The 14,365-nt window shown below is 40.1% G+C and overlaps 1 protein-coding gene across 1 annotated transcript in view; it reads right to left on the minus strand.

The window, feature by feature from the left end:
- espn (espin) overlaps nucleotides 1-13,460 on the minus strand; it is a 104,913-nt gene extending 91,453 nt beyond the window's left edge. Inside the window, 2 exon segments of the mRNA XM_070444414.1 lie at nucleotides 1,971-2,164; nucleotides 12,535-13,460. Of these exon segments, the coding sequence (XP_070300515.1) occupies nucleotides 1,971-2,164; nucleotides 12,535-12,828 (488 nt within the window). The 5' untranslated portion in view covers nucleotides 12,829-13,460.
- Nucleotides 13,461-14,365: the final 905 nt, after the last annotated feature.

A 14,365-nucleotide genomic window follows, 5' to 3' on the forward strand; every position in this document is an offset into this window, starting at 1 on the left:
CTGAGTAGGAGGCAGTTTACTCTGGGCACGCTTTTCATCCAAACATGAAAATGCTGCCCCCTATCCTAGAGAAGTTTTAAGTTGAGCCTTAGGGAAAAGTTCATAGTAGAGGTGAGAGTTAGGAGCAGGGAAAGTGTTAACACCAGAACAAATATTGGGTTGTGAAGTAATGCTCGGCACAATGGTTAGGGTGATTGAAGTTGGGACTCCTATTTGGGTTAACTTTAAATGTTAGTAACGATCAAATCACAGTAAAAAATAATAATAATAACACTCAAACATCCCAAAATCCTGTCAGGGTTAGCTACATAAACCCTGTGTGTGGATTAGTGGTGTGAACGTTTAAACGTTAAAACATTTAAATGAAGTTGGGATCCTTTACGTTAAGAAAAATCCCTAACYGAAAAACAATGTTTTTAGTTTCCCCCCCCCACATTAATTAAAATCACAGTTGACTTATCACAAAACAAATTATTTTCCATGTTACAGCCGAAAGGCTAGAAAGGCCTGGAGAAGTTGTGTAATTCAAATAAAACCAGAGGAAGAGGTGAACTTTAAGCTACTTGGTGAATTTGCAAGGCATGCAAGACAAGACATTGCAAGATGCAAATTACCAAAACATATGAGCAGGCTTCTTCTGCCTTTTGCCTTCTGCCGCTCACTCCCTCATGCTGGCCTGCCTGCTCTGTGTCTTTGCTAATGATGCAAGCGTGTGTTCAGTCTTCGGTCTGTTGCGTGTAGAAAACCATAGCCTATTCATGGCACCGATGTCATCAGGCCAGTCTTGCATCTAGCCTACTCTTCGTTTTTGCCTCATATGAAATTACAAATGGCTACCCCTAGGCTGTATTGATTACGCTTTTCAGACATAATGGAATGTGGCCCTTTGAAAGCATCCTCCACTACTGCATGTTTGTTTGTCTGTCTGTTAGGGTAGGCTACACTATGGTTTTTTAAATGCCGACACGAAAACTTCTCTGGTGATATAAACTGACATTTTTATTGTCTGTAAAGGAATGCCACTTCTGAAGCCGCACTCAAATCCATCACTTTTCAACCAGAACTGTCAATCAAATAATCTCGAGCTGCTGCGCGCAGCCTGCTTGACTGCTGCCTGTGTGCAGACCACTCTCTCCTAAGTACTTTAAAGTTTGTTAAATACCGTGACTTACCAAGCCATTTAGTAGAAATAAAACACATCTAGCTACCATACCATATTGTTAGGGAAAGAATACAGAACATTTTACGCCGGAGCAGAATTCTACTGTCTGGAAGTCTACTGTCTGGAATTCTACTGCCTGGAATTCTACTGTCTGGAATTCTACTGCCTGGAATTCTACTGCCTGGAATTCTACTGCCTGGAATTCTAAGGTCTGGAATTCTAAGGTCTGGAATTCTACTGCCTGGAATTTTACTGTAATTCTACTGCATGGAATTCTACTGGAATTCTACTGTCTGGAATTCTACTGCCTGGAATTCTACTGTCTGGAATTCTGAGGTCTGGAATTCTAAGGTCTGGAATTCTAAGGTCTGGAATTCTACTGTAATTCTACTGCCTGGAATTCTACTGTCTGGAATTCTACTGGAATTCTACTGTCTGGAATTCTACTGTCTGGAATTCTACTGTCTGGAATTCTACTGCCTGGAATTCTACTGCCTGGAATTCTACTGTCTGTAATTCTACTGCCTGGAATTCTAAGGTCTGGAATTCTACTGCCTGGAATTCTAAGGTCTGGAATTCTACTGTCTGGAATTCTACTGCCTGGAATTCTACTGTAATTCTACTGCCTGGAATTCTACTGTCTGGAATTGTATGATTTTTTCTGATCGTTTTAATGGCAAAATGATTTTTAAAAATTGGCAGTTTAAACATTAAGCAAAACTGTCAACTTGTCACAGCCCTAGTGTGGATAGTATATGGATAATGCCTAGTAAGTGGGTTAGCTTAGCGTTAGCATTGGCGCTCTTACTTTGGGCTGTGTCCCAACAGGAGACGGAGGGAGGGCAGGTCTCCCTTGGCAGCAGCATAGTGGACAGGCAGGGCCCCAGTGTCTGTGGACGCCCCAGTGTCCGCTTCCCCGCTCTTCAGCAGCCAATCTGTGATCTCGTGATGGCTGAACCGGGAGGCGAGGTGGAGAACGGTGGCTCCAGAACTATCCCGGTCCTACGGAAGAGGAAAGACACAGGAAATATCAAAGTCAGGTTTCAAGACTTAATGCTGATTCATTTAAATGGTAACATCCTGCGTGGTCTTGAATCACAAAGATGACATTGATCATCAGTATGCTCTGCATTCAAGATATATTTAAGGAGATGACACAAGTGATTGAAAAATGAATATGAAACTATCGTTGAAGACATATACACTGAGTGTACCTGCTCTTTCCATGACCAACTGACCAGGTGAATCCAGGTTAAAACTATGATCCCTTATTGTCACTTGTTAACTCCACTTCAAATCAGTGTAGATGAAGGGGAGGAGACTGGTTAAAGAAGGATGAAGGATTTTTAAGCCTTGAGACAATTGAGACGTGGATTATGTATGTGTGCCATTCAGAGGGCACACATACATAAGTGCCTTTGCACGGTATGGTCGTAGGTGCCAGGCGCACCTACGCACCTAGGTGCCAGGCGCACCTACCTAGTGTGTCAAGAACTGCAACGTTGCTGGGTTTTTCACACTCAACAGTTTTCCGTGTGTATCAAGAATGGTCCGACACAAAAAGGACATCCATCCAACTTGACACAACTGTGGGAAGCATTGGAGTCAACATGGGCCAGCATCCCTGTGGAACGCTTTTGACACCTTGTAGAGTCCATGCCCTGACGAATTGAGGATGCTCTGAGGGCAAAAGGGGGTGCAACTCAATATTAGGAAGGTGTCCCTATTGTTTTGTACACTCAGTGTAGGGTAACCCTGATGAATACTTTAATAGACGTTAATCTATTATCTGATTCGGGTATCAAGTGTTTGCACCAGAAACCACTTTCACAAAACAAGCGGTGTGTGTCAAGGATGCTCTGAAGCGATGTCAGTGACCCATTGACATCGTGTGGAAACCAACAAGGAGCACCCACTGTGTCAAACCTCATCTAGATTACATTACTAATCGGAAGAGAGACCATATACAAATGTCAGCCAATCAGTGACACTCTTTGTGGTGGTTGTATGGTCAGACAGCCACTCAAGCCTAGCAGTGAATGGTGAACATACACTGAGTGTACAAAACATTAGGAACACCTTTCTTATATTGAGTTGCACCCCCTTTTACCTTCAGAACAGAAAAAAAGAATCCTTCTTTAACCTGTCTCCTCCCCTGCATCTACACTGATTGAAGTGGATTTAATGAAAAAAAAATGTTTTACCTTTATTTAACTAGGCAAGTCAGTTAAGAACAAACTATTATTTACGATGACGGCCTACCACGGCCAAACCTAGCCCGGACGACGCTGGGCCAATTGTGCGCCGCCCTATGGGACTCCCAATCACGGCCGGTTGTGATATAGCTTGGAATCGAACCAGGGTCTGTTGTGACACCTCTAGCACTGAGATGAGGTGCCTTAGACCGCTGCACCACTCGGGAGCTCATTTAACAAGTGACATCAATAAGGGATCATAGCTTTCACCTGGTCAGTCTATGTCATGGAAAGAGCAGGTGTTCCTAATGCTTTGTACACTCAGTGTATGTGGCGGTAATGAAGGGAGCACTTATTAGTCTAGTCCTTTTACTAGCACTAATTTATTGAACAGAAAAATACCGAAAGGACAAAGTAGTACTAGTAGTAGTAGTAGACATTCCATTGGTTTGGGGGGAGTAACCGCTCATTTAACCCCCTAATATGTTGTTGGACGGTCTGTCATGAGGGTTTAGCTGAGCTTATTCAAGAGGTGATTTGCATAGCATTAGTAAGACTGATGGCATAAAGGTCATTTCAATGTAAAAGGACCCATGAGCAACAACATGTGAAGTTTATAGGAGCGTGTCAAATTGGGTGTCAAATGAAAGCTAAGAGTATTTAGAATTTTTATTAAGGCATATATATATACACATTTTATTTTTTTACCATTTAACATCCTACAAATAAGGAATAAGCAAAGGCTTTCTGGTCAAACAGATGGAAAAGGAATCTTAGAAAATATCTACCAGAAAAAGTCAATCAAAACACAGTAATGTTGAAGTAGAGACCCCTGCCAACTAATATAAACACTTCTATTTAGTTTGAGAAATGTTACTGCCTTCTGTAAGTTTAAGAAACATTGCCTTGTGACTTAATTCCATTAGCAAAAAAGAAAAAAAAAGATATTTTCACATTTCTCTCTCATGAGAATGAGGGAGGATAATGAAAGTTCACAGAAGTAACAAATGAAGGTATACCAATCAATTAGTTATTTGTGTTKWTACTGATATCAATTTTCTTTATTAATGATTAAAACTTCTTTGGGATAGGGGGGCGCTGTTTTCACTTTGTAAAAAATCGTTCCCAAATTAAACTGCCTCGTACTCAATTCTTGCTCGTACAATATGCATATTATTATTACTATTGGATAGAAAACACTCTCAAGTTTCTAAAACCGTTTGAATTATATCTGTGAGTAAAACAGAACTCATTTTGCAGCAAACTTCCTGTCAGGAAGTGAAGAATCTGAAATTGAGGCTCTGTTCCAGGGCCTTCCTATTCATTTGCTTGAAATCTATGGATATACATGCACTTCATACGCCTTCCACTAGATGTCAAGAGGCAGTGAGAGTGGAATGGGGTGTCTAGCTTGATCTGAGGTCGAACAAGAGCTCTTGGAATGACGTGACCACTTATTTCCTTTGTTCAGCAAGGCGCGGAAGGAACCTTGGATTGCGTTCTGAAAAGCTTTCGTTATAGACGGCTAATATCTCCGGCTTTGATTTTATTTGATACATGTGATAATATCATCGTAAAGTATGTTTTTTCAATATAGTTTTATCAGATTATTGAAAGTTTATCGGGAGTTTTGGCGGTTTCCGTTCTCTGCGTTTTGGTGAAGATGGACAGCTTCGTGCCACTTGGCTAGCTTTTGGTTGCTAATTCGACAGGAGAAAAGGACATTCTAAAACCAAACAACGATTGTTCTGGACAAAGGACCCCTTGTACAAGATCTTGATGAAGCTCAGCAAAAGTAGAACCATTTATGATGTTATTTCGTATTTCTGTGGAAAATGTTTAGTACTATTTTCCGCCCTCATTGCAAGGTGCTGTCTCGCTATAACGTAAGCTGTATGTCGTACTAAAGTTATTTTTAGAATTCTAACACAGCAGATTGCATTAAGAACTAGTGTATCTTTCATTTGCTGTACAACATGTTTTTTAGTAAAGTTTATGATGAGTTATTTGGTCAGATTAGGTGAGTGTCAGAAATATATCCGGAGATTCTGGGGAAAAAGTTGCTACGTTTTCACAATGTTAACCACGGATTTCAGCTCTAAATATCGCACATTTTCGAACAAAGCATAAGTGTATTGTATAACTTGATGTTTAAGGACTGTCATCTGATGAAGGTTGTCATGGTTAGTGAAAATATATATCTTTTGCTAGTTTTTTCACTCGCTAAACTTTTGCTGCTGGAAATGGGGTGTGTTTTTGGCTATTGTGTAAGCTAATATAATGCTATATTGTGTTTTCGCTGTAGAACACTTAAAAAATCTGAAATATTGGCTGGATTCACAAGATGTTTATCTTTCATTTGCTGTACACCATGTTTTTTCATAAATCTTTTATGATGAGTATTTAGGTATTTCACGTTGGTCTCTGTAATTGTTCTAGCTGCTTCGGTGCTATTTGTGATTGTAGCTGCAATGTAAAACTATGATTTATACCTGAAATATGCAAATTTTCGAACAAAACATAGATTTATTGAACATGTTATAAGACTGTCATCTGATGAAGTTGTTTCTTGGTTAGTGACTAATTCTATCTCTATTGGGGTTTTGTGCAAGCTACCTGTGCTGATTTGGTGGTGAGCTAACATAAATATACGGTGTGTTTTCGCTGTAAAACATTTAAAAAATCGGACATGTTGGCTGGATTCACAAGATGTTTATCTTTCATTTGCTGTATTGGACTTGTTAATGTGTGAAAGTAAATATTTTTCAAAAAATATTTTTTGAATTTCGCGCGCTGCCTTTTCAGTGGAATAACCCCGGGGCTAGACAGGTTAAGTGATTAAAAATCGATATTCCGTTAACATTGACATCAGTAAAAACACGAACTAATTGATTGGTCTATCTTTACTTGTTACTTCTGTTTACTTTCATTATCCTCCCTCATTCTCATGAGGCAGAAATGTGAAAATATCTTAAAGTTATGTGGGTTTTTGCTAACGGAATTAAGTCACAAGGCAATGTTTCTTAAACTTACAGAAGGCAGTAACATTTCTCAAACTAAATAGAAGTGTTGATATTAGTTAAATCCAATTTCCCGAAAAAATCTGTAATGGAATTTCTGTAATTGAATTTGCTACAATGGGAAATTATAGCAGTCACAAACCACAGGTGGGTTCACAAGTTTGGACAGCACAGCACAGTAGAGTAGAGTACAGTAAAGAAAAGTACAGTACAGTACAGCAGAGTACAGCAAAGGAAAGTAGAGTTCAGTATAGTACACTAATGTACTATACTAAACTCTACTCTACTGAGCTGTACTTTCATGTCCAAACTTGTGAAACATCGATATCTATGATTGGTTCAGATTTGGTCTGGTCTGGACCAACCAAGTCTGTTCTGGCCTGGACCAACCAAATTTGGTCTTGTTTGGAGTCAGAGCTCATTAAAATAATAGCCAGTGTGAAGAATAATACCCAAATATGCAAAGGAGGATATTGCCTATTTGTACCTTTGTGTACCTATTTAGGATACATCACCATGAAGAGAACAGTATGCATAATTATGGATATTAATTTCTGTGTAGTACAGATCAGGAACCCATGATGAAATTCCGTTACTGGCTATAAATCCACTTCACTTAGTATAGTTCAATAGTCAATGTCAATGTGTCACGTCATAGCTGACACCCCATTCTTTCTGCAGACATTGTTGAATCTTAATTCGGAGCAAATGCCAGTGCCCAGTATGTGTTGTAATAAAAATGTGTCACATGTTTAAAATCACTGCATGTCTCTCTCAGTCCCTGTCTCTCTCAGTCCCTGTCTCTCTCAGTCCCTCTGACACTGTTCAAAACCAAAGCACAAAAAAAACTCAGCACCAGCTTTCTTTCCCTGACCAGCAGGCACTCCCATTCCTTTGGACATGTATTGGAGAACAGCCAGAGGAAAGAGGAAGAGAGATGCTCCATCTTTCCTTTCAGACCTTTTGAGACGTTTATGCAAATTCACTACTGGGTAAATCCATTTGAATTCAATCACTTTTTGACAGGACTCCTTTTGATTCGAGTGAAACCTTCCATACATATTTGCCCATTTCAGAAGTACTTAGAAAGTGACTTTTTGGAACTGAATGCCAAAACAAAAAAAGGAGCTCAAAGTTGACCCACTTTATATACCCCACCATTCCATGAGACATCCATGTCTTCATCACTGGAAAAGAGAAAACGGTTGAGATTGATATCATTTAAAAGCTTACAAACAGGGTTGTCAAACTAATTTATAATTTCTGGTGATTTTTCTTTTTGTTTTACCTTCAATGTCAAGTATCTAAAAACGTGTAAACGTCAGTTTTTTTCCATATTAGCATATGTAGACCCTATTATACATCATCTAAGGTTTTTGTGTTGTGACGCTATCGGGTAGAGACAGCTCTTGAATAAAGGGTGGGTGTCACGTTTTGGCTGATAAATGTACTAAAATGGGAATACAATTGAAATGGTTGGAGGTCCACACATCAGAGACTGTTGACTAGAATGGGGATATCCATTGTTTTAAAGTATACTGTCAATCCTCCATAGGAAACCTATTGAAATCATAGAACGATAGATCAACTCAGCAAAAAAAGAAACGTCCTCTCACTGTCAACTGTGTTTATTTTCAGCAAACTTAACATGTGTAAATATTTGTATGAACATAAGATTCCACAACTGAGACATAAACTGAACAAGTTCAACAGACATGTGACTAACAGAAATTGAATAATGTGTCCCTGAACGAAGGGGGGGTCAAAATCAAAAGTAACAGTCAGTATCTGGTGTGGCCACCAGCTGCATTAAGTACTGCAGTGCATCTCCTCCTCATGGACTGCACCAGATTTGCCAGTTCTTGCTGTGGGATGTTACCCCACTCTTCCACTAAGGCACCTGCAAGTTCCCGGACATTTCTGGGGGGAATGGCCCTAACCCTCACCCTCCGATCTAACAGATCCCAGACGTGCTCAATGGATCGAATCAGGTCTGGCTGCCATGGCAAACATTGACATTCCTGTCTTGCAGGAAATCACACACAGAACGAACAGTATGGCTGGTGGCATTGTCATGCTGGAGGGTCATGTCGGATGAGCCTGCAGGAAGGGTACCACATGAGGGAGGAGGATGTCTTCCCTGTAACGCACAGCATTGAGATTGCCTGCAATGACAACAAGCTCAGTACGATGATGCTGTGACACACCGCCCCAGACCATGACCGACACCTCCACCTCCAAATCGATCCCGCTCCAGAGTACAGGCCTCAGTGTAACGCTCATTCCTTTGACGATAACGCGAATCCGACCATCACCCCTGGTGAGACAACACCCCGACTCGTCAGTGAAGAGCACTTTTGCCAGTCCTGTCTTCCAGCGACGGTGGGTATGTGCCCATAGGTGACTTGTTGCCGGTGATGTCTGGTGAGGACCTGCCTTACAACAGGCCTACAAGCCCTCAGTCCAGCCTCTCTCAGCCTATTGCGGACAGTCTGAGCACTGATGGAGGGATTGTGCGTTCCTGGTGTAACTCGGGCAGTTGTTGTTGCCATCCTGTACCTGTCCCGCAGGTGTGATGTTCAGATGTACCGATCCTGTGCAGGTGTTGTTACACATGGTCTGCCACTGCGAGGACGATCAGCTGTCCGTCCTGTCTCCTTGTAGTGCTGTCTTAGGCGTCTCACAGTACGGACATTGCAATTTATTGCCCTGGCCACAATCTGCAGTCCTCATGCCTCCCTTGCAGCATGCCTAAGACACGTTCACGCAGATGAGCAGGACCCTGGGCATCTTCTTTTTGGTGTTTTCCAGAGTCAAGCTAGAAAGGCCTCTTTAGTGTCCTAAGTTTTCATAACTGTGACCTTAACTGCCTACCGTCTGTAAGCTGTTAGTGTCTTAATGACCGTTCCACAGGTGCATGTTCATTAATTGTTTATGGTTCATTGAACAAGCATGGGAAACAGTGTTTAAACCCTTTACAATGAAGATCTGTGAAGTTATTTGGATTTTTACGAATTATCTTTGAAAGACAGGGTCCTGAAAAAAGGGACGTTTCTTTTTWTGCTGAGTTTATTAGAATAGACTTGACGATTTAAGTTGACATTCGACGTGAGTGTGTCAGCGGTCATCTTTGTGGTAGTATTTAGAAGTTTCAATTTCAATTGAATTTACATTTCAATCGTGTACCAACAAATTGCAGGGTTCTGAAGGGATAGGTCCATTMTATGAATTCGATTTCTATGATTGAAATGACACCCACCCTATAGTCAAGAGAATGTTGTGTCTCAAGCCATGGAATGAACGACACAAAAACCTCAGATGATGTTTAATAGGGTCTAAGCTACAACATRTGCTTATGAAAAAAAAATCTGAGTTTGCACGTTAAAGGTTTCAAAAGGTCAATTTTTATTTAAAAAAAAATCCAAGTAATAAAATAGTTTGACAACACTGTTTGTAAGCTTTTAAATTGTATCAAACTCAACCGTTTATATTTTCCAATGATGAAGAAATGGATGTCTCCTGGTATGGTGGGGTATGCAAAACGGGTCAATTTAGAGCACCTTTATCTACCGATCGATTCCTCATTGTTACGACTGCATTTTTGCTGAATTGGTCAGTGAACAAAGCAGTGTGAATGCCAGTGTCTTTCAGTCCTAGCCCAGACTAAGTGATTGGAACATGGCGAATAGAGTTATCGAAAGATAAGTCATTAACCAAATTAATTGTGCGGACAATGTCATCAGGGGGTACCGCTTTACAAACTTCTAATCCCATTTGAATGTGCTCTATATAGGGTTTCATCCCTTGTTCAGATTTAACACTCTTCAAGTACCCAAATGAAATAACACAGCTACCAGATGCTTCTAGACAGAGCCAAAACAAACTACTATTTCAGTGGTTACATTTCAAAACAAGAAGCAGTGGAGGCTGCGGAGGGGAGGACGGCTCATAATAATGGCTGGAACGGAGCAGATGGAATGGCATCAAATAAATGGAAACCATGTGTTTGATGGATTTGATACAATTCCACTAATAACGCTCCAGCAATTACCACGAGCCCATCCTCCCCAATTAAGGTGCCACCAACCTCCTGTGATTAGGTACATTATATAGTTTACTTTCAGACATGTGTTTAGGTGATATTGGACTAATGGTGTACTCAATACCATTCAGTAATTCATAAGTCAAATGTCATGTCCTCAAATATTTCAATGAATCCTTAAGTTTGATCCATAGTGTGGGTGTGTGASATTATAGTATGTGTTGTAAATTAATATTCAGGGAAAGTGACGTATGATTAGTATCGAATTATCAATATTGGTGCGCACCACTACTCTATGGCTAATAGATATGAAGATTAGAGCTGAATACATCCTTGTGACTCTTTGACCGAGAAGGATTTTGTCAAATCTTGTAACCAATGTCTCTACTGACTCAAGTGTGAAATGACCAATATGTATTATTGGGTTCAAATGCTGTTTTATCTTGACAAGTCAGACTTCTTATTATTAACATAGAGGGTGGAAACGCTGTTTTATGTTGACAAGTCAGACTTCTTCTTATTAACATAGAGGGTGGAAACGCTGTTTTATATTGACAAGTCAGACTTCTTATTATTAATATAGAGGGTGGAAAGTGAATGTCTTTTTCACCCTATAACAATCAGTTTTACACAATAATATTACATTCATATTTCCCAGAATGCTGAAGTGAGGCCAAACATTTATGTAACCTGTGCCATTGGGTAGACAGAGTTAAGTTTGTGTATGGAAATCAATGCGCTTTTACCAAAATGACTTTTTCCCCACGTTTTGTCAAATGGTCCAGTCCCTACACAGTCAGCATGAGGACCCGGGCTCTAGGTGAATTTTTTCTCAAGCTGTTGTAAAAATCATATCAAATTAGTCCAGCATAGGTGACATTGTTGTATAGAACTTAGTCTGCTGTGGTGAGGAATGATACACTTCCCTTAGAATGGGTATTGATGATAATTACAGAGTAATAACTAATACAAGTCTCAGGTATTCTCAATGGCAACAGGTGTGCCTTTAGCCCTTATATACAGTAGCTCAATTATCCTAACCACGTGTTGGTCATTGAGACAAAAGCCTGCACAAGCCTAAAGAAAAGTGGTGCAGTCACTGATGTACAGTATATAAACCCTGGATTGCTGATGCTATGTATTGACCATTGAGAGGCTTTGAAGCCACTTGTGAGTCATATTGGCACTCCCCTGTAGGAGCAGTCCTCCATAGGAATGAATGGAATTCTACAGTATTTCAATTAAATGATTCAAGGACAAAATTGCATGTATATAATTATTTTATTAGTAATCTCTAAAAATGATACTTTAATGAAAATGTTTTATATTTTTGGTATGTTTTATGTGTATGTTTAGCTTGCATAATATAATGTAAAATKATGCATTAAGTTGTCTGTAATAGAATAAATGTGGCAAAAATGAATGTAGATATTAATAAAATGCTAAATATGTTTTACAATGGTGGGGGAGTGCCAAGATGATGCACGATGGCTTCAACACAGCGCCCCCTATCAGCCATCTAGTGTAGGCCTATACATAAATCATTGGGGGGTACTGGAGACAAGGGTTATCCTCTTAGGCAGATGGCTTCAACACAGCGCCCCCTATCAGTCATCTAGTGTAGGCATATACATAAATCATTCGGGGTACTAGAGACAAGGGTTATCCTCTTAGGCCTACAATAAAGGTCAAAGAACTGTCTGAGTGACTAATTGTGTTATACTGAAGTGGTGTGAAGAAGTGATGAATGTAATTTCCAGGCTGGAAATGTGAGGAAATGCTCAATTTGACAGTCAAGCAAATACTGACCTAAGAGGGGAGATGGGTAGGCTCGGGCCTAGTCCAAGATGACTACTCTTGGGAAACAATATACCTAATTTATGTTTTTCAGGTCTAGGCTACAGGACTAATGGATTGGAAATGCAAGTAACTGCAGGCCTCGACCTTGCTGCTCTAGAAGTTGTCCTATAGACCTCTGAGCTCTGACTGGTCTTAAAATGATAACAAGAGGTCTGTGTGATGAATGATGTTGACTGTATTATGGAACTATTAGCCTTTTTAAAAAGCAATGATGGCCTACTGTAGGCTATGTAGCAAGAAAATAACGCCACTCACCGCGGTACGACATCCACCTTGAGTTAATAGCCACTGTAAGCAGGCCAGGTTACCAGTGGCAGCGGCGTCGTGTGCGGGGCTGGCGCCATTATTCGCCAAACTGTTGCCGGGTAAACCCGCTTCTTCCACGAGGAAACGTAGGCAAGTCAGTTTTCCAGCACGGGCGGCATGGTGGACAGGTGAGGCTCCGAGAAGGTCCTTTACGTCGCTGTTCAGTACTTTCTCCGCTAATTGCACTTTCAGAGTTTGTACATCCCCCTGCCTTGAGGCAAGCAGTGTCCTCTCCACCACCATAACTGCGGCTAGACAACTCCTCCGTATTTATAAACGCAGCATCTAGATGAGGTTTAACCTCTATTTAACTCTTGAAYAATTTTCTTCGTAGATAACAATAAAATGTCAGTCCTGTGATCATTACAGTAAGATAACAAATGTATGTCCACTATTTAGAAGCATATCTCGTTGAATTGACAGAGATCTGCATACATCATCCAAGTGAGGGGAAAAAAGCCTATTTCTTTGGACAGGTGTCTTTCAATGAGCATGTATTTGGTCATTTTACTTATCAAAAACAAATGTTGTTTTACATAATATCAACAGAATTGTCAAATTACGAGTCATTTTAGTAATTGAGTTAATAAAGTTAACATAATTCATGCATACTGGTAGCCTATAATTGCGCACGACGATAAAGTTCACCTGATGGCTGACTACCTTGTTCTCCTCTGCCTCAACACGCATAGCTCAAACACCTGTTGCAGAGATATTCTTTGGTCTTCATATCGACTTCTTTCTTCATAGTTTCTCTGTTATGATAACGTTATCGAAGTTGTAGGTCATTAAGAATATAATTCCGGGCGGCTGTCTTGGATCCCGTATCCACAATTGCCGCAAATCGCGACATGGGACTCACCACTTGATAAATAATCCATCCGGGGGAGGATCACTCCAGTAGTATGTTGGTCGCTTGAAATCGTCTCAGTAGTTAAAGGGACAGTAGTCTACGTCAGTGGTGGCCAACCCTCCCGTAGAGCTATACTGATGGTCGTGCAGGCTTTTGCTACTAATGAGATATTCATCAGCACCTTGATGAGTAGAATCAGGTGTGTTAGAGAAGGTTTGGAGCAAAAACTTGCAGCTGCTCTCCAGGGGGAGAGCTGACCATACCAACATTTCAAAWACTTGAGGTAGCCGAATATAGTTTATCTAGAGTTTCAACTAAAATGCAACTATTTTCTTTTATATTCAAATTCAGGTCTCAGAAAACCAAATTGTATTTGAAAGTATTTTGAGCACCTCTCAGAAAACCAAAGAGTATTTGAAGCTATTTGAATTGAGTTATTTGAAAACAAAAAATATATTTATTTGATGGCTGCCAAATATTTGATGAAGAACCAACAACTACAAAAGTTAGTTGAATTAGTCTAAATATATGATCATAAGGACATGGTTTGGAGGGCTTTTAGAAATAAATATTAATATGTCCTATAGCCTAATTAAATACACGAGGGAAATGGAATCACCTCAACATTAGAGTAGACCACTTTTACAGCTTCAACATGACAAAAATATATATTCATGAGTGAGACAAGGTAATATAGGAGCACTTGACATGAAGTTCTTATATATGTTTAGTAACTTTGCGATTATTACAATAGCAACATTGTTGTTACATAGTACTTTGGAAATTGCTTTATAATTGCATAATGATTTAGTTATTACGGGTGCGTTGGTAAATTCGCTCTGGCTATCTACTCCATTTTTAGTGTACTCGTCTGAGTGTGCCAGAGCGCAGAATAACTGAGCAATTTACGAACGCTCAACACCCGTT

This window comes from Salvelinus sp. IW2-2015, linkage group LG7 (genome assembly GCF_002910315.2).
Source record: "Salvelinus sp. IW2-2015 linkage group LG7, ASM291031v2, whole genome shotgun sequence".
In the NCBI taxonomy this organism is placed as follows: Eukaryota; Metazoa; Chordata; class Actinopteri; order Salmoniformes; family Salmonidae; genus Salvelinus; species Salvelinus sp. IW2-2015.